This window comes from Pseudophryne corroboree, chromosome 5, assembly GCF_028390025.1.
Source record: "Pseudophryne corroboree isolate aPseCor3 chromosome 5, aPseCor3.hap2, whole genome shotgun sequence".
In the NCBI taxonomy this organism is placed as follows: Eukaryota; Metazoa; Chordata; class Amphibia; order Anura; family Myobatrachidae; genus Pseudophryne; species Pseudophryne corroboree.
In genome coordinates this window covers 321,600,275-321,627,338 of record NC_086448.1, presented here as the reverse complement: position 1 = coordinate 321,627,338, position 27,064 = coordinate 321,600,275, and the positions used below count along the sequence as shown (strand labels likewise).

The 27,064-nt window shown below is 43.6% G+C and overlaps 1 protein-coding gene across 2 annotated transcripts in view; it reads left to right on the top strand.

Moving 5' to 3' along the window:
• The window catches only part of AOAH (acyloxyacyl hydrolase), a 439,135-nt gene that overhangs the window by 251,479 nt on the left and 160,592 nt on the right, over window positions 1–27,064 (top strand). For both annotated transcript variants that reach the window (XM_063922510.1, XM_063922509.1), the window contains one exon: window positions 12,410–12,458. In XM_063922510.1, the coding sequence (XP_063778580.1) occupies window positions 12,410–12,458 (49 nt within the window). The remainder of the gene's footprint in view (window positions 1–12,409; window positions 12,459–27,064) is intronic.

The following is a 27,064-nucleotide window of genomic DNA, read 5'->3' as shown; positions in this document are numbered from 1 at the left end:
AGGCTTGAATGGCCTTTTGCTGCTCCTCCAACCTCTGAAGCATATAGAGGGTTGAATTCCACCTCGTTACCACTTCTTGCTTCAGATGATGGCAGGGCAGGTTCAGTAGTTTTTGGTGGTGCTCCAGTCTTCTGTACGTGGTGCCTGTACGCCGAAAGTGTCCCGCAATTCTTCTGGCCACCGACAGCATCTCTTGCACGCCCCTGTCGTTTTTTAAAAAATTCTGCACCACCAAATTCAAGGTATGTGCAAAACATGGGACGTGCTGGAATTTGCCCATATTTAATGCACACACAATATTGCTGGCGTTGTCCGATGCCACAAATCCACAGGAGAGTCCAATTGGGGTAAGCCATTCCGCGATGATCTTCCTCAGTTGCCGTAAGAGGTTTTCAGCTGTGTGCGTATTCTGGAAAGCGGTGATACAAAGCGTAGCCTGCCTAGGAAAGAGTTGGCGTTTGCGAGATGCAGCTACTGGTGCCGCCGCTGCTGTTCTTGCGGCGGGAGTCCATACATCTACCCAGTGGGCTGTCACAGTCATATAGTCCTGACCCTGCCCTGCTCCACTTGTCCACATGTCCGTGGTTAAGTGGACATTGGGTACAACTGCATTTTTTAGGACACTGGTGAGTCTTTTTCTGACGTCCGTGTACATTCTCGGTATCGCCTGCCTAGAGAAGTGGAACCTAGATGGTATTTGGTAACGGGGGCACACTGCCTCAATAAATTGTCTAGTTCCCTGTGAACTAACGGCGGATACCGGACGCACGTCTAACACCAACATAGTTGTCAAGGCCTCAGTTATCCGCTTTGCAGCAGGATGACTGCTGTGATATTTCATCTTCCTCGCAAAGGACTGTTGAACAGTCAATTGCTTACTGGAAGTAGTACAAGTGGGCTTACGACTTCCCCTCTGGGATGACCATCGACTCCCAGCAGCAACAACAGCAGCGCCAGCAGCAGTAGGCGTTACACGCAAGGATGCATCGGAGGAATCCCAGGCAGGAGAGGACTCGTCAGAATTGCCAGTGACATTGCCTGCAGGACTATTGGCATTCCTGGGGAAGGAGGAAATTGACACTGAGGGAGTTGGTGGGGTGGTTTGCGTGAGCTTGGTTACAAGAGGAAGGGATTTACTGGTCAGTGGACTGCTTCCGCTGTCACCCAAAGTTTTTGAACTTGTCACTGACTTATTATGAATGCGCTGCAGGTGACGTATAAGGGAGGATGTTCCGAGGTGGTTAACGTCCTTACCCCTACTTATTACAGCTTGACAAAGGGAACACACGGCTTGACACCTGTTGTCCGCATTTCTGGTGAAATACTTCCACACCGAAGAGCTGATTTTTTTGGTATTTTCACCAGGCATGTCAACGGCCATATTCCTACCACGGACAACAGGTGTCTCCCCGGGTGCCTGACTTAAACAAACCACCTCACCATCAGAATCCTCCTGGTCAATTTCCTCCCCAGCGCCAGCAACACCCATATCCTCCTCATCCTGGTGTACTTCAACACTGACATCTTCAATCTGACTATCAGGAACTGGACTGCGGGTGCTCCTTCCATCACTTGCAGGGGGCGTGCAAATGGTGGAAGGCGCATGCTCTTCACGTCCAGTGTTGGGAAGGTCAGGCATCGCAACCGACACAATTGGAGTCGGACTCTCCTTGTGGATTTGGGATTTCGAAGAACGCACAGTTCTTTGCGGTGCTACTGCTTTTGCCAGCTTTAGTCTTTTCATTTTTCTAGCGAGAGGCTGAGTGCTTCCATCCTCATGTGAAGCTGAACCACTAGCCATGAACATAGGCCAGGGCCTCAGCCGTTCCTTGCCACTCCGTGTGGTAAATGGCATATTGGCAAGTTTACGCTTCTCCTCCGACAATTTTATTTTAGGTTTTGGAGTCCTTTTTTTACTGATATTTGGTGTTTTGGATTTGACATGCTCTGTACTATGACATTGGGCATCGGCCTTGGCAGACGACGTTGCTGGCATTTCATCGTCTCGGCCATGACTAGTGGCAGCAGCTTCAGCACGAGGTGGAAGTGGATCTTGATCTTTCCCTAATTTTGGAACCTCAACATTTTTGTTCTCCATATTTTAATAGGCACAACTAAAAGGCACCTCAGGTAAACAATGGAGATGGATGGATTGGATACTAGTATACAATTATGGACGGGCTGCCGAGTGCCGACACAGAGGTAGCCACAGCCGTGAACTACCGCACTGTACTGTGTCTGCTGCTAATATAGACTGGTTGATAAAGAGATAGTATACTCGTAACTAGTATGTATGTATAAAGAAAGAAAAAAAAAACACGGTTAGGTGGTATATACAATTATGGACGGGCTGCCGAGTGCCGACACAGAGGTAGCCACAGCCGTGAACTACCGCACTGTACTGTGTCTGCTGCTAATATAGACTGGTTGATAAAGAGATAGTATACTCGTAACTAGTATGACTATAAAGAAAGAAAAAAAAACCACGGTTAGGTGGTATATACAATTATGGACGGGCTGCCGAGTGCCGACACAGAGGTAGCCACAGCCGTGAACTACCGCACTGTACTGTGTCTGCTGCTAATATATAGACTGGTTGATAAAGAGATAGTATACTCGTAACTAGTATGTATGTATAAAGAAAGAAAAAAAAACCACGGTTAGGTGGTATATACAATTATGGACGGGCTGCCGAGTGCCGACACAGAGGTAGCCACAGCCGTGAACTACCGCACTGTACTGTGTCTGCTGCTAATATAAAGACTGGTTGATAAAGAGATAGTATACTCGTAACTAGTATGTATGTATAAAGAAAGAAAAAAAAAACACGGTTAGGTGGTATATACAATTATGGACGGGCTGCCGAGTGCCGACACAGAGGTAGCCACAGCCGTGAACTACCGCACTGTACTGTGTCTGCTGCTAATATAGACTGGTTGATAAAGAGATAGTATACTCGTAACTAGTATGTATGTATAAAGAAAGAAAAAAAAAACACGGTTAGGTGGTATATACAATTATGGACGGGCTGCCGAGTGCCGACGCAGAGGTAGCCACAGCCGTGAACTACCGCACTGTACTGTGTCTGCTGCTAATATAGACTGGTTGATAAAGAGATAGTATACTCGTAACTAGTATGACTATAAAGAAAGAAAAAAAAACCACGGTTAGGTGGTATATACAATTATGGACGGGCTGCCGAGTGCCGACACAGAGGTAGCCACAGCCGTGAACTACCGCACTGTACTGTGTCTGCTGCTAATATATAGACTGGTTGATAAAGAGATAGTATACTCGTAACTAGTATGTATGTATAAAGAAAGAAAAAAAAACCACGGTTAGGTGGTATATACAATTATGGACGGGCTGCCGAGTGCCGACACAGAGGTAGCCACAGCCGTGAACTACCGCACTGTACTGTGTCTGCTGCTAATATAGACTGGTTGATAAAGAGATAGTATACTCGTAACTAGTATGACTATAAAGAAAGAAAAAAAAACCACGGTTAGGTGGTATATACAATTATGGACGGGCTGCCAAGTGCCGACACAGAGGTAGCCACAGCCGTGAACTACCGCACTGTACTGTGTCTGCTGCTAATATATAGACTGGTTGATAAAGAGATAGTATACTCGTAACTAGTATGTATGTATGTATAAAGAGAGAAAAAAAAACCACGGTTAGGTGGTATATACAATTATGGACGGGCTGCCGAGTGCCGACACAGAGGTAGCCACAGCCGTGAACTACCGCACTGTACTGTGTCTGCTGCTAATATAGACTGGTTGATAAAGAGATAGTATACTCGTAACTAGTATGTATGCATAAAGAAAGAAAAAAAACCACGGTTAGGTGGTATATACAATTATGGACGGGCTGCCGAGTGCCGACACAGAGGTAGCCACAGCCGTGAACTACCGCACTGTACTGTGTCTGCTGCTAATATAGACTGGTTGATAAAGAGATAGTATACTCGTAACTAGTATGTATGTATAAAGAAAGAAAAAAAAACCACGGTTAGGTGGTATATACAATTATGGACGGGCTGCCGAGTGCCGACACAGAGGTAGCCACAGCCGTGAACTACCGCACTGTACTGTGTCTGCTGCTAATATATAGACTGGTTGATAAAGAGATAGTATACTCGTAACTAGTATGTATGTATAAAGAAAGAAAAAAAAACCACGGTTAGGTGGTATATACAATTATGGACGGGCTGCCGAGTGCCGACACAGAGGTAGCCACAGCCGTGAACTACCGCACTGTACTGTGTCTGCTGCTAATATATAGACTGGTTGATAAAGAGATAGTATACTCGTAACTAGTATGTATGTATAAAGAAAGAAAAAAAAACCACGGTTAGGTGGTATATACAATTATGGACGGGCTGCCGAGTGCCGACACAGAGGTAGCCACAGCCGTGAACTACCGCACTGTACTGTGTCTGCTGCTAATATATAGACTGGTTGATAAAGAGATAGTATACTCGTAACTAGTATGTATGTATAAAGAAAGAAAAAAAAACCACGGTTAGGTGGTATATACAATTATGGACGGGCTGCCGAGTGCCGACACAGAGGTAGCCACAGCCGTGAACTACCGCACTGTACTGTGTCTGCTGCTAATATAGACTGGTTGATAAAGAGATAGTATACTCGTAACTAGTATGACTATAAAGAAAGAAAAAAAAACCACGGTTAGGTGGTATATACAATTATGGACGGGCTGCCGAGTGCCGACACAGAGGTAGCCACAGCCGTGAACTACCGCACTGTACTGTGTCTGCTGCTAATATAGACTGGTTGATAAAGAGATAGTATACTACTAATATTATATATACTGGTGGTCAGGTCACTGGTCACTAGTCACACTGGCAGTGGCACTCCTGCAGCAAAAGTGTGCACTGTTTAATTTTAATATAATATTATGTACTCCTGGCTCCTGCTATAACCTATAACTGGCACTGCAGTGCTCCCCAGTCTCCCCCACAATTATAAGCTGTGTGAGCTGAGCACAGTCAGATATATATATATACATTGATGCAGCACACTGGGCTGAGCAGTGCACACAGATATGGTATGTGACTGAGTCACTGTGTGTATCGTTTTTTTCAGGCAGAGAACGGATATATTAAATAAAACAAACAACTGCACTGTCTGGTGGTCACTGTGGTCGTCAGTCACTAAACTCTGCACTCTCTTCTACAGTATCACAGCCTCAGGTCAATCTCTCTCTCTCTCTCTCAACCCTAATCTAAATGGAGAGGACGCCAGCCACGTCCTCTCCCTATCAATCTCAATGCACGTGTGAAAATGGCGGCGACGCGCGGCTCCTTATATAGAATCCGAGTCTCGCGATAGAATCCGAGCCTCGCGAGAATCCGACAGCGTCATGATGACGTTCGGGCGCGCTCGGGTTAACCGAGCAAGGCGGGAAGATCCGAGTCGCTCGGACCCGTGAAAAAAAACATGAAGTTCGGGCGGGTTCGGATTCAGAGAAACCGAACCCGCTCATCTCTATCCAATAGTAATTTTTATTGGACTCAAGATATCCACCTGGTAAATCTCAGTCATGCTGGCTCACCAGATTTCCTAACAACGTAGATAACAAATCTGCATGCGTTCCACCACAGCGGAACGCATAACTGGAAGTCCGCGCACATCCGGAGCTACTGGAACTTTCGGTCCTGCACTCAATCCAGCTGAAATGCACTATGCCTCCAGAGCGCTGTGTTCCCACATTTCTGGCATGCGTTTTACTTATGTGAACGCACAGCCCTCCCATGATTATAAGACCACCATAACGCCACCACAGGGCACAGCGTATTAAAACGTTCTGGAACCAAGCAAACAGGGCCATATAACAGGGGCCTCAAATATATATTAAACTAATTAAAGTCATATACAGTGATTTAAAATCAATCGATATATATGTGTGTGTACATTTATTTTGTATATGTGTGTGTATGTATGTATATATACATACACACATATACATATATTATATATATATATATATATGTGTGTGTACAGTATAATATATATGTATACATATATTTTTTATATGTGTGTGTGTGTGTGTGTGTATATATATATATATATATATATAAATATATGAAAGCAAAGGAAGAAACGAGAGAGCGCCTATGGTGTAGTATTCATCAATAAGTTCTGTCACACGCAAGAATAATACTGCGTACCGGATTACGGCTTGACATAAGGCTCATCAGTCCCCCATTCTTTAGTCCAGGTCTTTACTGGGATCTAGATATGTTTAGGAGACATAAAAAATCGCTATATAGCGTAGTAGTTTTCCGTATGTAGGGTTAAATTATCACACAAATTTGCATGCGTACCGGATGAATGAATAATTCATGCGTATCCAATACAGGTACTGTGTCCAGGTATTCGTCGTGGAACTGGTGACTGGACAACCCTTATTTTTCACAACAGCAAGGTTACACAATTTCATGCAGGATTCGCAGGTCAGGTTTTACAGGCAATTACAAACAGTTACAGAACAACAGGATATAATGAAATTGATACAAAGATCCACTGGTTCCTAACATAGTCCCCAAACACTAATTGCCTGGCCTACTACTTCAGCATCAGAAAACGCATGCAAATTTGTGTGATAATTTAACCCTACATACGGAAAACTACTACGCTATATAGCGATTTTTTATGTCTCCTAAACATATCTAGATCCCAGTAAAGACCTGGACTAAAGAATGGGGGACTGATGAGCCTTATGTCAAGCCGTAATCCGGTACGCAGTATTATTCTTGCGTGTGACAGAACTTATTGATGAATACTACACCATAGGCGCTCTCTCGTTTCTTCCTTTGCTTTCAGATTTCCTTTTGGGGCTACGTATACCTAGTGGCACTTTTTGAAGAACTGAGCAGCCACCCGACAAAGCGGGGAAAGTGTGGTGTACTGACTATTTGACTAAATATCAGATTGGAAGAATCCAATATATCTTGAACTAATTATTCTGACATATCCAATTGTGGTTGTAAGACCATAGTAAATCAGTAAGGTACTCTCTTGAACTGGAGAAGTGCACTGATCCATTCTTCTACAATATATATATATATATATACATACATATATTTTAAATATATATATATATATATATATATATATATAATACACATACACACACACCATATATTAAGCTCAGTGCCTAAATTGTCTTTATTTTACCAGCTTTGCAGCAGCCAGCAGGAGTACACCCCTCCTCAGGAGGATCTCTATGGAGGAACCTACTCAGAGGTTGTCACTATACAGCAGGCTTTTTCAACCAGTGTGCCGTGGCACACTAGTGTGCCGCGACCAGTTGCAAGGTGTGCCACGGAGCCAGAGCAGCTTCCTGCACCTTTAGAGTAAACTGTTGGCCCGGGCTCTTCTTGGAGGATCAGTCGTGCTCCGGCCGTGACGTATGCCTTGAAGACGCGGCGGTGTGATATCATAGGTCACGGCCGCCGCGTCTCAGCTGATTCAGCCCACCCACCTGTATACATATCTTCCAGTTCACGCCTGCATACACAGCTTTCCTTCCCCACCCACATCCACACCTGCCCGACCGCCCGCTGCTCAGTATTCGCAGCACTCCACTATGAACAACACCCGCCACTGAGGAACAGGGAGGACAGCTGACCAGTAGGGGCTAATATTTGGGGGTTTTCTTCTCCTATGGGGAACAATAGGATTTATGTGGGGAGAATAAAGATTTATGGGGGGGAACAATGTGAATAATTCATGTGAGGAGCAATAGCATTTATATAGGGAGCAATATGATTTATGTGGGGAGCATTGTGATTGTTTTTTCTGTGTAGGCCAATGTATGTGTGGATTTTTTTTTTTTTTTCTGTGGGGAACTGATGGTGTGCCTTGGCAATTTTAAAATATTGTTCGGTGTGCCGCGAGTAAAAAAAGGTTGAAAATCACTGCTATACAGCATGATCAGCATCTGCTGTTGCTTCCTTCACATCGCGTGCGGTGGTGCCGGGGCGGCGCTCTCCGACGTCACACGTCCTGACGTCCCTGCGTATGCGCCGCAAGGAGGCGGAGGAGCCAGGCAGGTGAAGTGACCGCGAGTCTTCCATTGCGGCTATGTGGGGGGACGTTTATAATGCTGGTGCTGACGGAGGGTGTGAAGCGGGGTCGCGACCAGGGGGGGCGGGGCCTTGGACGGACTTTGGCATGCTGCTGTAGCAGGAAAAAATGTTTTCCTCTCTACAGCAGCAACACACCAGAAGCTGTGGGCCTATTTTGATGGGGGGCTTGGAGCTGCAGCTCCATCCGCCCCATTGTTAATCCGGCTCTGACTATGTGGCTAGGATGCACAAGTAGCTTCTGCTGATTAAAATGATATGCAGCATGCCTATATTCTGTGTGCGACTGTGGCTGTATCTGCATACGAAATCCTACATTACAGTGATTTCCAGGAATACACTGCAACGTAGCATTTCGTATGCAGATACAGCCTCAGTTACACACAGAATATAGACATGCCGCACATCATTTTAATCAGAAGAAGCTGTTGGTGCCCCTAAGCATACCAAATGCCCTAGGCATTTGCCTAATTTGCCTATGCCTAAGGCCGGCTCTGGTTTTATTACAGCAGTAGCTTCTTCAAAGACATGTAAAGATAAGTTTATATATAAGTATAGTTCCTAATTAAGTAATCAATCAATCAATCAATCAAGCAACCAACCAACAAGAACCTGAGCCAACTGAAAGAAGTGCATAACAAAAATCTTTAAAAGTGTGTGTCTATATATGTGTGTGTGTGTGTGTGTGTGTGTGTGTGTGTGTGTGTGTGTGTGTGTGTGTGTGTGTGTATGTATGTGTATATATATATATATATATACTGTATATATAGTAAAAATATGCCTCTGTGTGCCCAAAACTCACTGAGAACAGTCTCAACTTGCCCAGTGCCTTTCCTATGTAATTGCACATGTAGAAGTGGATAGTACTCTTGATCTAAGCAGCCGAATGAACTATACTGACAAAGCATCTATGCATCAAGATACAAACAGTAAGTAGTTGCTTTGCCAGCATGTCAGCATGATTTATTTGGCTACGTAGACCCAGAGTGCCATCCACTAATACATATATATTTATTTATTGATAAATAGGGAGGTCATACAGGCACGTGGAGGCCACAAACACTACTGAGCCTCATTTTGACTTGTTTTAAGGACATTACATCAAAGTTGGATCAGCCTGTAGTGTGTTTTTTTCACTTTAATTTTGAGTGTGACTCCAAATCCAGACCTCCATGGGTTAATAAATTTGATTTCCATTGATAATTTTTGTGTGATTTTGTTGTCAGCACATTCAACTATGTAAAGAACAAAGTATTTAATAAGAATATTTTATTCATTCAGATCTAGGATGTGTTATTTTAGTGTACCCTTTATTTTTTTGAGCAGTGTATATACACAGTATAGTATATATATATATATATATATATATATATATATATATATATATATATATATATGGTATCCGGACTCCAGGTCGACAACAAAAAGGTCGACACACCTTAGGTCGACGTGGGCAAAAGGTCGACAGGAACAAGGTCGACATGGAAAAAGGTTGACATGAGTTTTTCACAATTTTTTTATTTTTTGGAACCTTTTCATACTTAACGATCCACGTGGACTACGATTGGAATGGTAATCTGTGGCGAGCGGTGCACTAATTGGGGTTCCCGGTCACTCTACGAAGAAAACGACACCAAAAAAACATAAAAAACTCATGTCGACCTTTTTCCATGTCGACCTTGTTCCTGTCGACCTTTTGTCCATGTCGACCTTTTGTCCATGTCGACCTAAGGTTTGTCGACCAATTGACATCGACCTAAGGTGTGTCGACCTTTTTGTTGTCGACCTGGAGTCCCAGACCCATATATATATATATATATATATATATACACAGTATAGTATAATAGTATATATACATTTGTGTGATATAAGGAAAGCTTTTTCCTTTATTAATTTGACACTATTACGGTATATCCTGAAGACAGGGCTCTCTGCAGCCCAAGGCCAGAAATGTTGATTATTTTAATGCAGCAATTTACAGAATCCTTGAGTGCCCTCCTGGGTGTTTTTTGTCTCACACCATTGCATCATAACATCTGAGAACCTATATATATATATATATATATATATATATATATATATATGTATGTGTGTGTGTGTATATATATATATATATATATATATGTGTGTGTGTGTGTATATATGTATATATGTGTGTGTGTGTGTGTGTGTGTGTGTGTGTGTGTGTGTGTGTGTGTGTGTGTGTGTGTGTGTAAGGTGCGCTTGGTATCACCAGTGCTGTAATACCATTTTAGACTTAGTCCATTAGTCTTAGTCCAAAAACTTTAAGGAAATAGGTTAAGTGGCTCCAGTTCCTTTGCTGTGAAACTGACCGATGCTCCCCAATGTATGTGTGTCCTAGGATCACTTGGGATAAAGTAATATCTACCAAAGGAAACAGAGATGGCATGCCATAGTGCATATCAATTTTATTTACAAATATAGTCTTTCATTAAAACAGCTAAGTGAAAAAGCACTGTGGGCTCAATACCATAAAATATGTTATATACTGCATCTGTGCAATCTCCACTCCACAGAACTGCGCCTGCATCAGTGGGGACCTCACACTGCACTGCCGGGACACCTTCACCACAAGCAAAGGGGGAGAGTACAGACCAGAATCAGAACATCACAAGGCCACGACATTTCGCATTTCGTCAAGGAAGTCGTTAAGTGGTATTGAGCCCACAGTGTTTTTTTCACTTGATTCAAGCACTACTTAATTGACTCTGTTTTAATCAAAAGACTGTATTTGTGAATATATACACTATTCTGTATGATGGATTCCAAATTAGATCGGTTGTCGACAGCCCATGAAGGATGCCCCAAAGTGCAGTTTATGTAATACAGTACTTCAGACGTATGCAGGATCAATGATCTTGGTAAGCCACTCAGACACACACACAGCAGATTTGAGTGACCCAGGGATCCCAGCTTCTCCTCCTCCCACCTGGGTCCTGTGTATCCTGTTATCTAATGAGAGCGTTCATGTCTAGAAAGAGACACACACACAGCATCCTCCTGAGTCCTGTCCCAGTGTGTTAGTAGTACAGTGGCTGCTGCTGTTGCATTTTTGCAAGATAAATTATAGATTTTATTTTTCTATGTGTATTTTAAGCTTAAATTGTCTTTGTTCCACTACAGCAAAACATTATAAAATAGTTGTTTCTATATTAGGTGTAGATATAAACAGTATCCAGGCCATATTAATCTATTAGTTTAAATCTAATATACACCATTGGTTTATGTTTAATATACACAATCCATATCTCTCAACATGACCCATTCCAAGAGGGACAAAATGTTCTCTACCTGGACTTCCCTCTTAATTTATGATTGTAATAATTTTTGTTGAAATACCTTTTTTATCAATGAAATAGTTCAACACATGCGATGCCAATCATGTACTAAAAGGGAAGCTCAGGTAGAGAGCATTTTGTCCCTCCCAGAATGGGCCATGTTGAGAGGTATGCACAATCTAATATACAGTACACCCTCCACCAGGGCCGCCCTGTCCTATGTGCTCCAGGCCCCCCCCAAGGCTTAATCCGGCCCTGCATACACAGTTGACTTGCTATCTCAGTCAGCAGAATAGCTGTACAAACCAAAAACTGATCAATTGAAAAGAATAGAAGGGGTGGTCCTAAAGTGGTAGAAGGATGAACCAAGATTATGGGATGTTTTCATTATTTTCGCCATGTATAGTTGATGTCTGCAATCCTGAAATAAATGGATTTTCAGGTGGCAGGTCCCAAAACCAGAATGTGGGTGGGAGCCTGTGTATATATGAAGTGAATAAATAGAGACAATTGCTTCATTAAAAAAGTGATGTATGACCTCATATTTTCCCCTGTTGTAAATTACATTTAATCTTTTTTTTTTCCTCCAGGCAATTTATATCTTTTCCATTACTAATAAGCCTAATGGTGCTAATGTTGATAATAGAAAACAAAAATGTGCACTGTCAATCAATATTTTTTTCAGCTTTGTGTTATGCAGCAGTCATAGTTTTATACAGTAGCATAATAACGGTAACGTTTTGTATAAATGGTTTAATGCCTGTTTAGTTACAATTTCATGATTCAGATGACAAGCCAGAGGCAATACATCTAAGTAACAGATGGTGTGATTTTATAAAGGTTTATTATACTTGGACTGTGATTCTGTGACAAGGAGTGACAAGGAAACAGACAGCTTCTTGGTATCAGTAGTGTCTGTGATAAGCCTTTCCAGAAGTCAGTTGTGAAAATGAATAATTTTAATGAATATAATGTTTATATTTCTTTATAGTCCAGAGGACTGGGATGCCTTCCATGATTCAAATTGCAATGGAATTTGGGTGAGTTATCTAAGTCATTAAAGGTTTTTATTATACAGTATATGTGTGAAATAATGAATGATAAAATATGTTTACAGATGGAAATAAGGGTTTTTTGTGAGTAGCTCCTGCGTAAATCACACTATCTGGACATATAATGATCTCAACAGTGATCTTAGCAAATCATCTTCTCAGCAGATATATTTTTATTATTTTAATATTATTCTCTTGAAGGCTGCCAACATCCTTTTTAGAGGGTGACAAGTAATGGAGCATGCACAGAGGACTAATGGTCAATTTTGTTTCAAAGTGTTTCTCACTCTGGTGTCTTGAATTGGTTCTGAATTTAAAAAAAAAATCACAATAACTCAACCTTTGGGGAGAGACTAAAATTGGAAGCTAAATTAGAGCAAGGTGAACAAGTTTAGGATGATTATAGTTTAAATGACTACATTTTATTGTATTTTTTTACTGTTTTCCATGTAAACAGCTAATTCAAGCTTATGGGCCCTACACACTGGCAGATAACACTGAACGATATGAACTCATTCATATCGTTCAGTGTGTAGGCACCAACAATGAACGATGCGCGGCCCTGCGCTCGCTCATCATTGGTGCTCCGTCACTTATGCATGCAGGCCAATATAGACAATCTTGTCCATATTAGCATGCACTGCTATGGAGCAGGGTGACGGGGAGAGTGAAGAAACTTCACTCTCCCTGTCACCTCCCCCCCGCTGCCGGGTCGCCCATTAGACCTCTAACAGCAAACGTTTTTAAAGTAATGTTACAAAAGGTTAAAATTATTTTTTTAAATCTAGCGATCTAAACTGAAATGAGCAAAATTTGAGAGTATATTTTATCCTGTGATATTGAATATTGAACTACAAATTTGGGTTCAGCAATCAAACACAAACTGAATCAGCGCCCAAAAAAAACACTATGGTAATGCAAACAAGTTTCAAACCAGCCAATCAAATTTCGAACTGGTTCAAATAGTGTAAGCATCCATCTTTAATGTTTCTAACCAAAGAATTTTAATTAAATAAATTTGGTACCAGAGGCATCGCTACATGTGGTGTCAACAGGTTCAGCAGTATGGTAGTGTGAGCGCTCGTCTGTTTATGACAGGGGGCATGGCTTCATGACGTGATGCCTGACCATTGGAATGACATTTTGAGGGTGTGACTGCTGGTCAGCTCCCACCCCCACCCCCACACACACACATTCTCATCATGCTAGGCAGTCCCTAGCCTCTCTTCCGGAAGTTCCCAGACTCTCTACTGAGTCTTGGCGCAAGAAAATAGTGTGGCTGCTGCTCGGTGACCCCATCCAGGTGGGTCATGCCAAAATACCAGTGCGGCCTGCAGCAACCTAGTGACGCCACTGGTTGGTACAACAGAATTTTAAAGCACAAATGAGTAGATAATCTCTACAACACAGCTGTTTAATATCAGTGTGTGGTGCATTACATTACATTCGTTTCACAGGACTATGATGAGGGTTATATAACTATACTAAGGAAAACTTTGATGGACCATGAATGCAACCCTTGTCAAAACATCATTCATAATATGGGGAAGGGGGGGGGGTGTAAAGATAGGCTGCAGGAAATGCCTAGCTTTATTTATTTTTTACTGTCTGTTTGAAAAATATCCTATATAACTACAAGTATACATAAGACAACATTAAATCATATATTGAGCTCCCAGCGTTTTTATAGCAACTATATAATACAGGAAATGCATTTGTGTTTCCTATACACCTTATCAACATAGCCGGAAGGTAATTTTATACAATATTTTTAATGATTTTGTGCATGAAACTAAGGGACTAATTCAGACCTGATCGCAGCAGCAAAATCTTTCTCTAATGGGCAAGACCATGTGCAGTGATTGGTGCACTGCAGGGGGGGGGGGGGGGGGGGGCAGATATAACATGTACAGAGAGAATTAGATTTGGGTGGGTTATATTGTTTCCGTACAGGGTAAATACTGGCTGCTTTATTTTAACACTGCAATTTAGATTTCAGTTTGAACCCACCCCACCCAAATCTAACTCTCTCTGCACGTATAAAAATATAAAATGCAGTGGCAAACGCAGGATTTGCACGGGGGTGTTTCCAGAACTGGGCGGAGCCAATCACGGGGGTGGGGACTGAGGTGACCCAGTATACGTTGGGTCCGTAAAACTAGTGTGTGTGTGTGTGTGTGTGTGTGTGTGTGTGTGTGTGTGTGTGTATGTATATATATATATATATATATATATAATCTCTATCTACACATATATACACACACACACACACACACACACACAGCAAATTAAACATGCATACATATAAATATATATATATATATATATATATGTACACACACATACAGTACACATATATATATACACATGTATATATATATATCATGTGTGTGTGTTTATATGTATGTATGTATGTATGTATGTATGTATATACATGTGTATATATATATATATATATATATATGCACATGGATATATATGTACTATAATTAAAATAAAGTAAACTTTTATTGAACTTACAAGTGCCACCAGGAAGACAGCAGGCTGCTGAGGACGCTAGACAGCCATTAACAATACTCATGCATCTAAAAAAAAAAAAAAAAAAAAAAATTTTTTTTTTTTTTTTTTTTAGTGGAGGGGGGTTTCTGGGTGCTCGGAAACCCCCCCTGGGTGCGCCACTGAAATGTGTACATGTTATATCTTCCCACCTGCACTGCACATGGTTTAGCCCATTAGAGAAGTTTGCTGCTGCAATCAGGTCTGAATTAGGCCCTAAATTTTACTGGTCCTGTGTTAATCTATTTACACTGAGCCGCGACCCAGGTTAACCTAGCACTAACCTGCGTTCAGGCTCGGCGGTAGCCGCTCAGCAAAGGGATGCAGTGCAGGTAGGCGCCAGGTGGGAGAAGTTCTCTTCCTGCTCTTCCTGTGCTGAGCTGCTGCTGATGTCCCTGCTACTGCTGCCACACTCCATGATATGCAGCGGCGCCGGCAGCACAAAGCCCCTCCTCTCCCCCTCGGCGCTGGCAGAACAAAGAAGCCTCCTCTCCCCCTCCCCTACCCTGTGTGACGAATTGCAGTGGCCGGACGGGATCAAAATGGGGCGGAGCTAGACGGGACCCAGTGCCAGATTAAGGTTCTCATGGGCCTGGAGCTGAAATTTCTGAAGGGCCCAGTGTGTGCCGCTGCAGTGGGTGTGTCCAGCACGGTGGGTGCATGGCTACTGATAATGGGGGTGTGATCAGTGATGTGTATATATATATATATATATATATATATAAAAAATATTATTATTATTTGTGTGTGTGTGTGTGTGTGTGTGTGTGTGTGTGTGTGTGTGTGTGTGTGTGTGTATGCACATGTTTGAAAATGAGAAAACTCTCAGCACTTAAATGTCCAATTATCTCCAAAAAAATTATTGAAACACACAAAAACATACACAGAAAATAGAAAAATTCCAAAAATGAAAATCAGATAAAGCAAATGTGAACACACTCCCTTCTTCAAAATGAGTGGTCATCATCCTTAGTCAAGGATCAAAATCTAGAAACAGCAAAAGAGGACAATGTGCCAAATAGTGCAGAATGTAACTGAAAATTTGTGTAAATCCTTACATACTAATCCTCTTTTGTTATTTATAATACATATTTATCTCCATAGTACAACAAACAGAACAGGAGAGCACACAAGGAAGCTGATTCAGCAATAGTTGAGGCAGCATCTTCTGACAGTCGCGCAACTTTACGGTTAAATACTGCTATAAAGCCCTTCCCCTGTGTACAAGTGTGCGTCCATCCAAATGTACAAGGACTGAGATGCTACTTTTTCAGCATCTATAGACACAGGCCCTCATTCAGACCTGATCGCTCGCTAGCTGTTTTTGCAGTCCTGCAATCGCATAGTCGCCGCCCACCGGGGAGTGTATTTTAGCTGTGCAAGTGTGCGATCGCATGTGCAGCCGCCCTGTACAAAAAGATTTTGTGCCGTTTCTGAGTTGCCCAGGACTTACTCAGCCGCTGCGTTCACTTCAGCCTGTCCGGGACCGGAATTGATGTCAGACACCCGCCCTGCAAACGCTTGGGAACGCCTGCGTTTTTCCAAACACTCCCAGAAAACGGTCAGTTGCCACCCATAAACGCCTTCTTCTGTCAATCTTCTTGCGATCAGCCGTGCGAATAGATTCTTCGCACAAACCCATCGCAGAGCAACGAACCGCTTTGTACTTGTGTGACGCGCCTACGCATTGCGGTGCCTATGCATGCGCAGTTCTGACCTGATCGCAGCACTGCAAAAAACACTAGCGAGTAATGAGGTCTGAATCATCCCCAGTCCTTAGACGCCACCATCAGTCACACCATGAAAACATAGAATGTGACGGCAGATAAGAACCATTAGGACCATCTAGTCTGCCCATGTACATACACACATTTACACACTAGGGTTAATTTTCATTTCTTTTAGTCAGGAGCCAATTAACGTACCAGTATATTATAGGATTGCGGGAGGAAACCAAGGCAAGTACGGGGAGAATATACAAACTCCACACAGAGCCATGGTGGGAATCGGACCCATGACCTCAGTGCTGTGAGGCAGTAATGCTAACCATTACACCATCCGTAATCACACCTGCCCTATGGAAGTTGCAAGTTTCCCATCTGAGTATTACCTCCAATAGTAGAGATGAGCGCCGGAAATTTTTCGGGTTTTGTGTTTTGGTTTTGGGTTCGGTTCCGCGGCCGTGTTTTGGGTTCGACCGCGTTTTGGCAAAACCTCACCGAATTTTTTTTGTCGGATTCGGGTGTGTTTTGGATTCGGGTGTTTTTTTCCAAAAAACCTAAAAAACAGCTTAAATCATAGAATTTGGCGGTCATTTTGATCCCAAAGTATTATTAACCTCAAAAACCATAATTTCCACTCATTTTCAGTCTATTCTGAATACCTCACACCTCACAATATTATTTTTAGTCCTAAAATTTGCACCGAGGTCGCTGTGTGAGTAAGATAAGCGACCCTAGTGGCCGACACAAACACCGGGCCCATCTAGGAGTGGCACTGCAGTGTCACGCAGGATGGCCCTTCCAAAAAACCCTCCCCAAACAGCACATGACGCAAAGAAAAAAAGAGGCGCAATGAGGTAGCTGTGTGAGTAAGATTAGCGACCCTAGTGGCCGACACAAACACCGGGCCCATCTAGGAGTGGCACTGCAGTGTCACGCAGGATGTCCCTTCCAAAAAACCCTCCCCAAACAGCACATGACGCAAAGAAAAAAAGAGGCGCAATGAGGTAGCTGTGTGAGTAAGATAAGCGACCCTAGTGGCCGACACAAACACCGGGCCCATCTAGGAGTGGCACTGCAGTGTCACGCAGGATGTCCCTTCCAAAAAACCCTCCCCAAACAGCACATGACGCAAAGAAAAAAAGAGGCGCAATGAGGTAGCTGTGTGAGTAAGATAAGCGACCCTAGTGGCCGACATAAACACCGGGCCCATCTAGGAGTGGCACTGCAGTGTCACGCAGGATGTCCCTTCCAAAAAACCCTCCCCAAACAGCACATGACGCAAAGAAAAAGAAAAGAAAAAAGAGGTGCAAGATGGAATTGTCCTTGGGCCCTCCCACCCACCCTTATGTTGTATAAACAAAACAGGACATGCACACTTTAACCAACCCATCATTTCAGTGACAGGGTCTGCCACACGACTGTGACTGATATGACGGGTTGGTTTGGACCCCCCCCCAAAAAAGAAGCAATTAATCTCTCCTTGCACAAACTGGCTCTACAGAGGCAAGATGTCCACCTCATCATCACCCTCCGATATATCACCGTGTACATCCCCCTCCTCACAGATTATCAATTCGTCCCCACTGGAATCCACCATCTCAGCTCCCTGTGTACTTTGTGGAGGCAATTGCTGCTGGTCAATGTCTCCGCGGAGGAATTGATTATAATTCATTTTAATGAACATCATCTTCTCCACATTTTCTGGATGTAACCTCGTACGCCGATTGCTGACAAGGTGAGCGGCGGCACTAAACACTCTTTCGGAGTACACACTTGTGGGAGGGCAACTTAGGTAGAATAAAGCCAGTTTGTGCAAGGGCCTCCAAATTGCCTCTTTTTCCTGCCAGTATAAGTACGGACTGTGTGACGTGCCTACTTGGATGCGGTCACTCATATAATCCTCCACCATTCTATCAATGTTGAGAGAATCATATGCAGTGACAGTAGACGACATGTCCGTAATCGTTGTCAGGTCCTTCAGTCCGGACCAGATGTCAGCATCAGCAGTCGCTCCAGACTGCCCTGCATCACCGCCAGCGGGTGGGCTCGGAATTCTGAGCCTTTTCCTCGCACCCCCAGTTGCGGGAGAATGTGAAGGAGGAGATGTTGACAGGTCGCGTTCCGCTTGACTTGACAATTTTGTCACCAGCAGGTCTTTCAACCCCAGCAGACTTGTGTCTGCCGGAAAGAGAGATCCAAGGTAGGCTTTAAATCTAGGATCGAGCACGGTGGCCAAAATGTAGTGCTCTGATTTCAACAGATTGACCACCCGTGAATCCTTGTTAAGCGAATTAAGGGCTCCATCCACAAGTCCCACATGCCTAGCGGAATCGCTCCGTGTTAGCTCCTCCTTCAATGTCTCCAGCTTCTTCTGCAAAAGCCTGATGAGGGGAATGACCTGACTCAGGCTGGCAGTGTCTGAACTGACTTCACGTGTGGCAAGTTCAAAGGGCATCAGAACCTTGCACAACGTTGAAATCATTCTCCACTGCGCTTGAGACAGGTGCATTCCACCTACTATATCGTGCTCAATTGTATAGGCTTGAATGGCCTTTTGCTGCTCCTCCAACCTCTGAAGCATATAGAGGGTTGAATTCCACCTCGTTACCACTTCTTGCTTCAGATGATGGCAGGGCAGGTTCAGTAGTTTTTGGTGGTGCTCCAGTCTTCTGTACGTGGTGCCTGTACGCCGAAAGTGTCCCGCAATTCTTCTGGCCACCGACAGCATCTCTTGCACGCCCCTGTCGTTTTTTAAAAAATTCTGCACCACCAAATTCAAGGTATGTGCAAAACATGGGACGTGCTGGAATTTGCCCATATTTAATGCACACACAATATTGCTGGCGTTGTCCGATGCCACAAATCCACAGGAGAGTCCAATTGGGGTAAGCCATTCCGCGATGATCTTCCTCAGTTGCCGTAAGAGGTTTTCAGCTGTGTGCGTATTCTGGAAAGCGGTGATACAAAGCGTAGCCTGCCTAGGAAAGAGTTGGCGTTTGCGAGATGCAGCTACTGGTGCCGCCGCTGCTGTTCTTGCGGCGGGAGTCCATACATCTACCCAGTGGGCTGTCACAGTCATATAGTCCTGACCCTGCCCTGCTCCACTTGTCCACATGTCCGTGGTTAAGTGGACATTGGGTACAACTGCATTTTTTAGGACACTGGTGAGTCTTTTTCTGACGTCCGTGTACATTCTCGGTATCGCCTGCCTAGAGAAGTGGAACCTAGATGGTATTTGGTAACGGGGGCACACTGCCTCAATAAATTGTCTAGTTCCCTGTGAACTAACGGCGGATACCGGACGCACGTCTAACACCAACATAGTTGTCAAGGCCTCAGTTATCCGCTTTGCAGCAGGATGACTGCTGTGATATTTCATCTTCCTCGCAAAGGACTGTTGAACAGTCAATTGCTTACTGGAAGTAGTACAAGTGGGCTTACGACTTCCCCTCTGGGATGACCATCGACTCCCAGCAGCAACAACAGCAGCGCCAGCAGCAGTAGGCGTTACACGCAAGGATGCATCGGAGGAATCCCAGGCAGGAGAGGACTCATCAGAATTGCCAGTGACATTGCCTGCAGGACTATTGGCATTCCTGGGGAAGGAGGAAATTGACACTGAGGGAGTTGGTGGGGTGGTTTGCGTGAGCTTGGTTACAAGAGGAAGGGATTTACTGGTCAGTGGACTGCTTCCGCTGTCACCCAAAGTTTTTGAACTTGTCACTGACTTATTATGAATGCGCTGCAGGTGACGTATAAGGGAGGATGTTCCGAGGTGGTTAACGTCCTTACCCCTACTTATTACAGCTTGACAAAGGGAACACACGGCTTGACACCTGTTGTCCGCATTTCTGGTGAAATACTTCCACACCGAAGAGCTGATTTTTTTGGTATTTTCACCAGGCATGTCAACGGCCATATTCCTACCACGGACAACAGGTGTCTCCCCGGGTGCCTGACTTAAACAAACCACCTCACCATCAGAATCCTCCTGGTCAATTTCCTCCCCAGCGCCAGCAACACCCATATCCTCCTCATCCTGGTGTACTTCAACACTGACATCTTCAATCTGACTATCAGGAACTGGACTGCGGGTGCTCCTTCCATCACTTGCAGGGGGCGTGCAAATGGTGGAAGGCGCATGCTCTTCACGTCCAGTGTTGGGAAGGTCAGGCATCGCAACCGACACAATTGGAGTCGGACTCTCCTTGTGGATTTGGGATTTCGAAGAACGCACAGTTCTTTGCGGTGCTACTGCTTTTGCCAGCTTTAGTCTTTTCATTTTTCTAGCGAGAGGCTGAGTGCTTCCATCCTCATGTGAAGCTGAACCACTAGCCATGAACATAGGCCAGGGCCTCAGCCGTTCCTTGCCACTCCGTGTGGTAAATGGCATATTGGCAAGTTTACGCTTCTCCTCCGACAATTTTATTTTAGGTTTTGGAGTCCTTTTTTTACTGATATTTGGTGTTTTGGATTTGACATGCTCTGTACTATGACATTGGGCATCGGCCTTGGCAGACGACGTTGCTGGCATTTCATCGTCTCGGCCATGACTAGTGGCAGCAGCTTCAGCACGAGGTGGAAGTGGATCTTGATCTTTCCCTAATTTTGGAACCTCAACATTTTTGTTCTCCATATTTTAATAGGCACAACTAAAAGGCACCTCAGGTAAACAATGGAGATGGATGGATTGGATACTAGTATACAATTATGGACGGGCTGCCGAGTGCCGACACAGAGGTAGCCACAGCCGTGAACTACCGCACTGTACTGTGTCTGCTGCTAATATAGACTGGTTGATAAAGAGATAGTATACTCGTAACTAGTATGTATGTATAAAGAAAGAAAAAAAAAACACGGTTAGGTGGTATATACAATTATGGACGGGCTGCCGAGTGCCGACACAGAGGTAGCCACAGCCGTGAACTACCGCACTGTACTGTGTCTGCTGCTAATATAGACTGGTTGATAAAGAGATAGTATACTCGTAACTAGTATGACTATAAAGAAAGAAAAAAAAACCACGGTTAGGTGGTATATACAATTATGGACGGGCTGCCGAGTGCCGACACAGAGGTAGCCACAGCCGTGAACTACCGCACTGTACTGTGTCTGCTGCTAATATATAGACTGGTTGATAAAGAGATAGTATACTCGTAACTAGTATGTATGTATAAAGAAAGAAAAAAAAACCACGGTTAGGTGGTATATACAATTATGGACGGGCTGCCGAGTGCCGACACAGAGGTAGCCACAGCCGTGAACTACCGCACTGTACTGTGTCTGCTGCTAATATAAAGACTGGTTGATAAAGAGATAGTATACTCGTAACTAGTATGTATGTATAAAGAAAGAAAAAAAAAACACGGTTAGGTGGTATATACAATTATGGACGGGCTGCCGAGTGCCGACACAGAGGTAGCCACAGCCGTGAACTACCGCACTGTACTGTGTCTGCTGCTAATATAGACTGGTTGATAAAGAGATAGTATACTCGTAACTAGTATGTATGTATAAAGAAAGAAAAAAAAAACACGGTTAGGTGGTATATACAATTATGGACGGGCTGCCGAGTGCCGACGCAGAGGTAGCCACAGCCGTGAACTACCGCACTGTACTGTGTCTGCTGCTAATATAGACTGGTTGATAAAGAGATAGTATACTCGTAACTAGTATGACTATAAAGAAAGAAAAAAAAACCACGGTTAGGTGGTATATACAATTATGGACGGGCTGCCGAGTGCCGACACAGAGGTAGCCACAGCCGTGAACTACCGCACTGTACTGTGTCTGCTGCTAATATATAGACTGGTTGATAAAGAGATAGTATACTCGTAACTAGTATGTATGTATAAAGAAAGAAAAAAAAACCACGGTTAGGTGGTATATACAATTATGGACGGGCTGCCGAGTGCCGACACAGAGGTAGCCACAGCCGTGAACTACCGCACTGTACTGTGTCTGCTGCTAATATAGACTGGTTGATAAAGAGATAGTATACTCGTAACTAGTATGACTATAAAGAAAGAAAAAAAAACCACGGTTAGGTGGTATATACAATTATGGACGGGCTGCCAAGTGCCGACACAGAGGTAGCCACAGCCGTGAACTACCGCACTGTACTGTGTCTGCTGCTAATATATAGACTGGTTGATAAAGAGATAGTATACTCGTAACTAGTATGTATGTATGTATAAAGAGAGAAAAAAAAAACACGGTTAGGTGGTATATACAATTATGGACGGGCTGCCGAGTGCCGACACAGAGGTAGCCACAGCCGTGAACTACCGCACTGTACTGTGTCTGCTGCTAATATAGACTGGTTGATAAAGAGATAGTATACTCGTAACTAGTATGTATGCATAAAGAAAGAAAAAAAACCACGGTTAGGTGGTATATACAATTATGGACGGGCTGCCGAGTGCCGACACAGAGGTAGCCACAGCCGTGAACTACCGCACTGTACTGTGTCTGCTGCTAATATAGACTGGTTGATAAAGAGATAGTATACTCGTAACTAGTATGTATGTATAAAGAAAGAAAAAAAAACCACGGTTAGGTGGTATATACAATTATGGACGGGCTGCCGAGTGCCGACACAGAGGTAGCCACAGCCGTGAACTACCGCACTGTACTGTGTCTGCTGCTAATATATAGACTGGTTGATAAAGAGATAGTATACTCGTAACTAGTATGTATGTATAAAGAAAGAAAAAAAAACCACGGTTAGGTGGTATATACAATTATGGACGGGCTGCCGAGTGCCGACACAGAGGTAGCCACAGCCGTGAACTACCGCACTGTACTGTGTCTGCTGCTAATATATAGACTGGTTGATAAAGAGATAGTATACTCGTAACTAGTATGTATGTATAAAGAAAGAAAAAAAAACCACGGTTAGGTGGTATATACAATTATGGACGGGCTGCCGAGTGCCGACACAGAGGTAGCCACAGCCGTGAACTACCGCACTGTACTGTGTCTGCTGCTAATATATAGACTGGTTGATAAAGAGATAGTATACTCGTAACTAGTATGTATGTATAAAGAAAGAAAAAAAAACCACGGTTAGGTGGTATATACAATTATGGACGGGCTGCCGAGTGCCGACACAGAGGTAGCCACAGCCGTGAACTACCGCACTGTACTGTGTCTGCTGCTAATATAGACTGGTTGATAAAGAGATAGTATACTCGTAACTAGTATGACTATAAAGAAAGAAAAAAAAACCACGGTTAGGTGGTATATACAATTATGGACGGGCTGCCGAGTGCCGACACAGAGGTAGCCACAGCCGTGAACTACCGCACTGTACTGTGTCTGCTGCTAATATAGACTGGTTGATAAAGAGATAGTATACTACTAATATTATATATACTGGTGGTCAGGTCACTGGTCACTAGTCACACTGGCAGTGGCACTCCTGCAGCAAAAGTGTGCACTGTTTAATTTTAATATAATATTATGTACTCCTGGCTCCTGCTATAACCTATAACTGGCACTGCAGTGCTCCCCAGTCTCCCCCACAATTATAAGCTGTGTGAGCTGAGCACAGTCAGATATATATATATACATTGATGCAGCACACTGGGCTGAGCAGTGCACACAGATATGGTATGTGACTGAGTCACTGTGTGTATCGTTTTTTTCAGGCAGAGAACGGATATATTAAATAAAACAAACAACTGCACTGTCTGGTGGTCACTGTGGTCGTCAGTCACTAAACTCTGCACTCTCTTCTACAGTATCACAGCCTCAGGTCAATCTCTCTCTCTCTCTCTCAACCCTAATCTAAATGGAGAGGACGCCAGCCACGTCCTCTCCCTATCAATCTCAATGCACGTGTGAAAATGGCGGCGACGCGCGGCTCCTTATATAGAATCCGAGTCTCGCGATAGAATCCGAGCCTCGCGAGAATCCGACAGCGTCATGATGACGTTCGGGCGCGCTCGGGTTAACCGAGCAAGGCGGGAAGATCCGAGTCGCTCGGACCCGTGAAAAAAAACATGAAGTTCGGGCGGGTTCGGATTCAGAGAAACCGAACCCGCTCATCTCTATCCAATAGTAATTTTTATTGGACTCAAGATATCCACCTGGTAAATCTCAGTCATGCTGGCTCACCAGATTTCCTAACAACGTAGATAACAAATCTGCATGCGTTCCACCACAGCGGAACGCATAACTGGAAGTCCGCGCACATCCGGAGCTACTGGAACTTTCGGTCCTGCACTCAATCCAGCTGAAATGCACTATGCCTCCAGAGCGCTGTGTTCCCACATTTCTGGCATGCGTTTTACTTATGTGAACGCACAGCCCTCCCATGATTATAAGACCACCATAACGCCACCACAGGGCACAGCGTATTAAAACGTTCTGGAACCAAGCAAACAGGGCCATATAACAGGGGCCTCAAATATATATTAAACTAATTAAAGTCATATACAGTGATTTAAAATCAATCGATATATATGTGTGTGTACATTTATTTTGTATATGTGTGTGTATGTATGTATATATACATACACACATATACATATATTATATATATATATATATATGTGTGTGTACAGTATAATATATATGTATACATATATTTTTTATATGTGTGTGTGTGTGTGTGTGTATATATATATATATATATATATATATAAATATATGAAAGCAAAGGAAGAAACGAGAGAGCGCCTATGGTGTAGTATTCATCAATAAGTTCTGTCACACGCAAGAATAATACTGCGTACCGGATTACGGCTTGACATAAGGCTCATCAGTCCCCCATTCTTTAGTCCAGGTCTTTACTGGGATCTAGATATGTTTAGGAGACATAAAAAATCGCTATATAGCGTAGTAGTTTTCCGTATGTAGGGTTAAATTATCACACAAATTTGCATGCGTACCGGATGAATGAATAATTCATGCGTATCCAATACAGGTACTGTGTCCAGGTATTCGTCGTGGAACTGGTGACTGGACAACCCTTATTTTTCACAACAGCAAGGTTACACAATTTCATGCAGGATTCGCAGGTCAGGTTTTACAGGCAATTACAAACAGTTACAGAACAACAGGATATAATGAAATTGATACAAAGATCCACTGGTTCCTAACATAGTACCCAAACACTAATTGCCTGGCCTACTACTTCAGCATCAGAAAACGCATGCAAATTTGTGTGATAATTTAACCCTACATACGGAAAACTACTACGCTATATAGCGATTTTTTATGTCTCCTAAACATATCTAGATCCCAGTAAAGACCTGGACTAAAGAATGGGGGACTGATGAGCCTTATGTCAAGCCGTAATCCGGTACGCAGTATTATTCTTGCGTGTGACAGAACTTATTGATGAATACTACACCATAGGCGCTCTCTCGTTTCTTCCTTTGCTTTCAGATTTCCTTTTGGGGCTACGTATACCTAGTGGCACTTTTTGAAGAACTGAGCAGCCACCCGACAAAGCGGGGAAAGTGTGGTGTACTGACTATTTGACTAAATATCAGATTGGAAGAATCCAATATATCTTGAACTAATTATTCTGACATATCCAATTGTGGTTGTAAGACCATAGTAAATCAGTAAGGTACTCTCTTGAACTGGAGAAGTGCACTGATCCATTCTTCTACAATATATATATATATATATACATACATATATTTTAAATATATATATATATATATATATATATATAATACACATACACACACACCATATATTAAGCTCAGTGCCTAAATTGTCTTTATTTTACCAGCTTTGCAGCAGCCAGCAGGAGTACACCCCTCCTCAGGAGGATCTCTATGGAGGAACCTACTCAGAGGTTGTCACTATACAGCAGGCTTTTTCAACCAGTGTGCCGTGGCACACTAGTGTGCCGCGACCAGTTGCAAGGTGTGCCACGGAGCCAGAGCAGCTTCCTGCACCTTTAGAGTAAACTGTTGGCCCGGGCTCTTCTTGGAGGATCAGTCGTGCTCCGGCCGTGACGTATGCCTTGAAGACGCGGCGGTGTGATATCATAGGTCACGGCCGCCGCGTCTCAGCTGATTCAGCCCACCCACCTGTATACATATCTTCCAGTTCACGCCTGCATACACAGCTTTCCTTCCCCACCCACATCCACACCTGCCCGACCGCCCGCTGCTCAGTATTCGCAGCACTCCACTATGAACAACACCCGCCACTGAGGAACAGGGAGGACAGCTGACCAGTAGGGGCTAATATTTGGGGGTTTTCTTCTCCTATGGGGAACAATAGGATTTATGTGGGGAGAATAAAGATTTATGGGGGGGAACAATGTGAATAATTCATGTGAGGAGC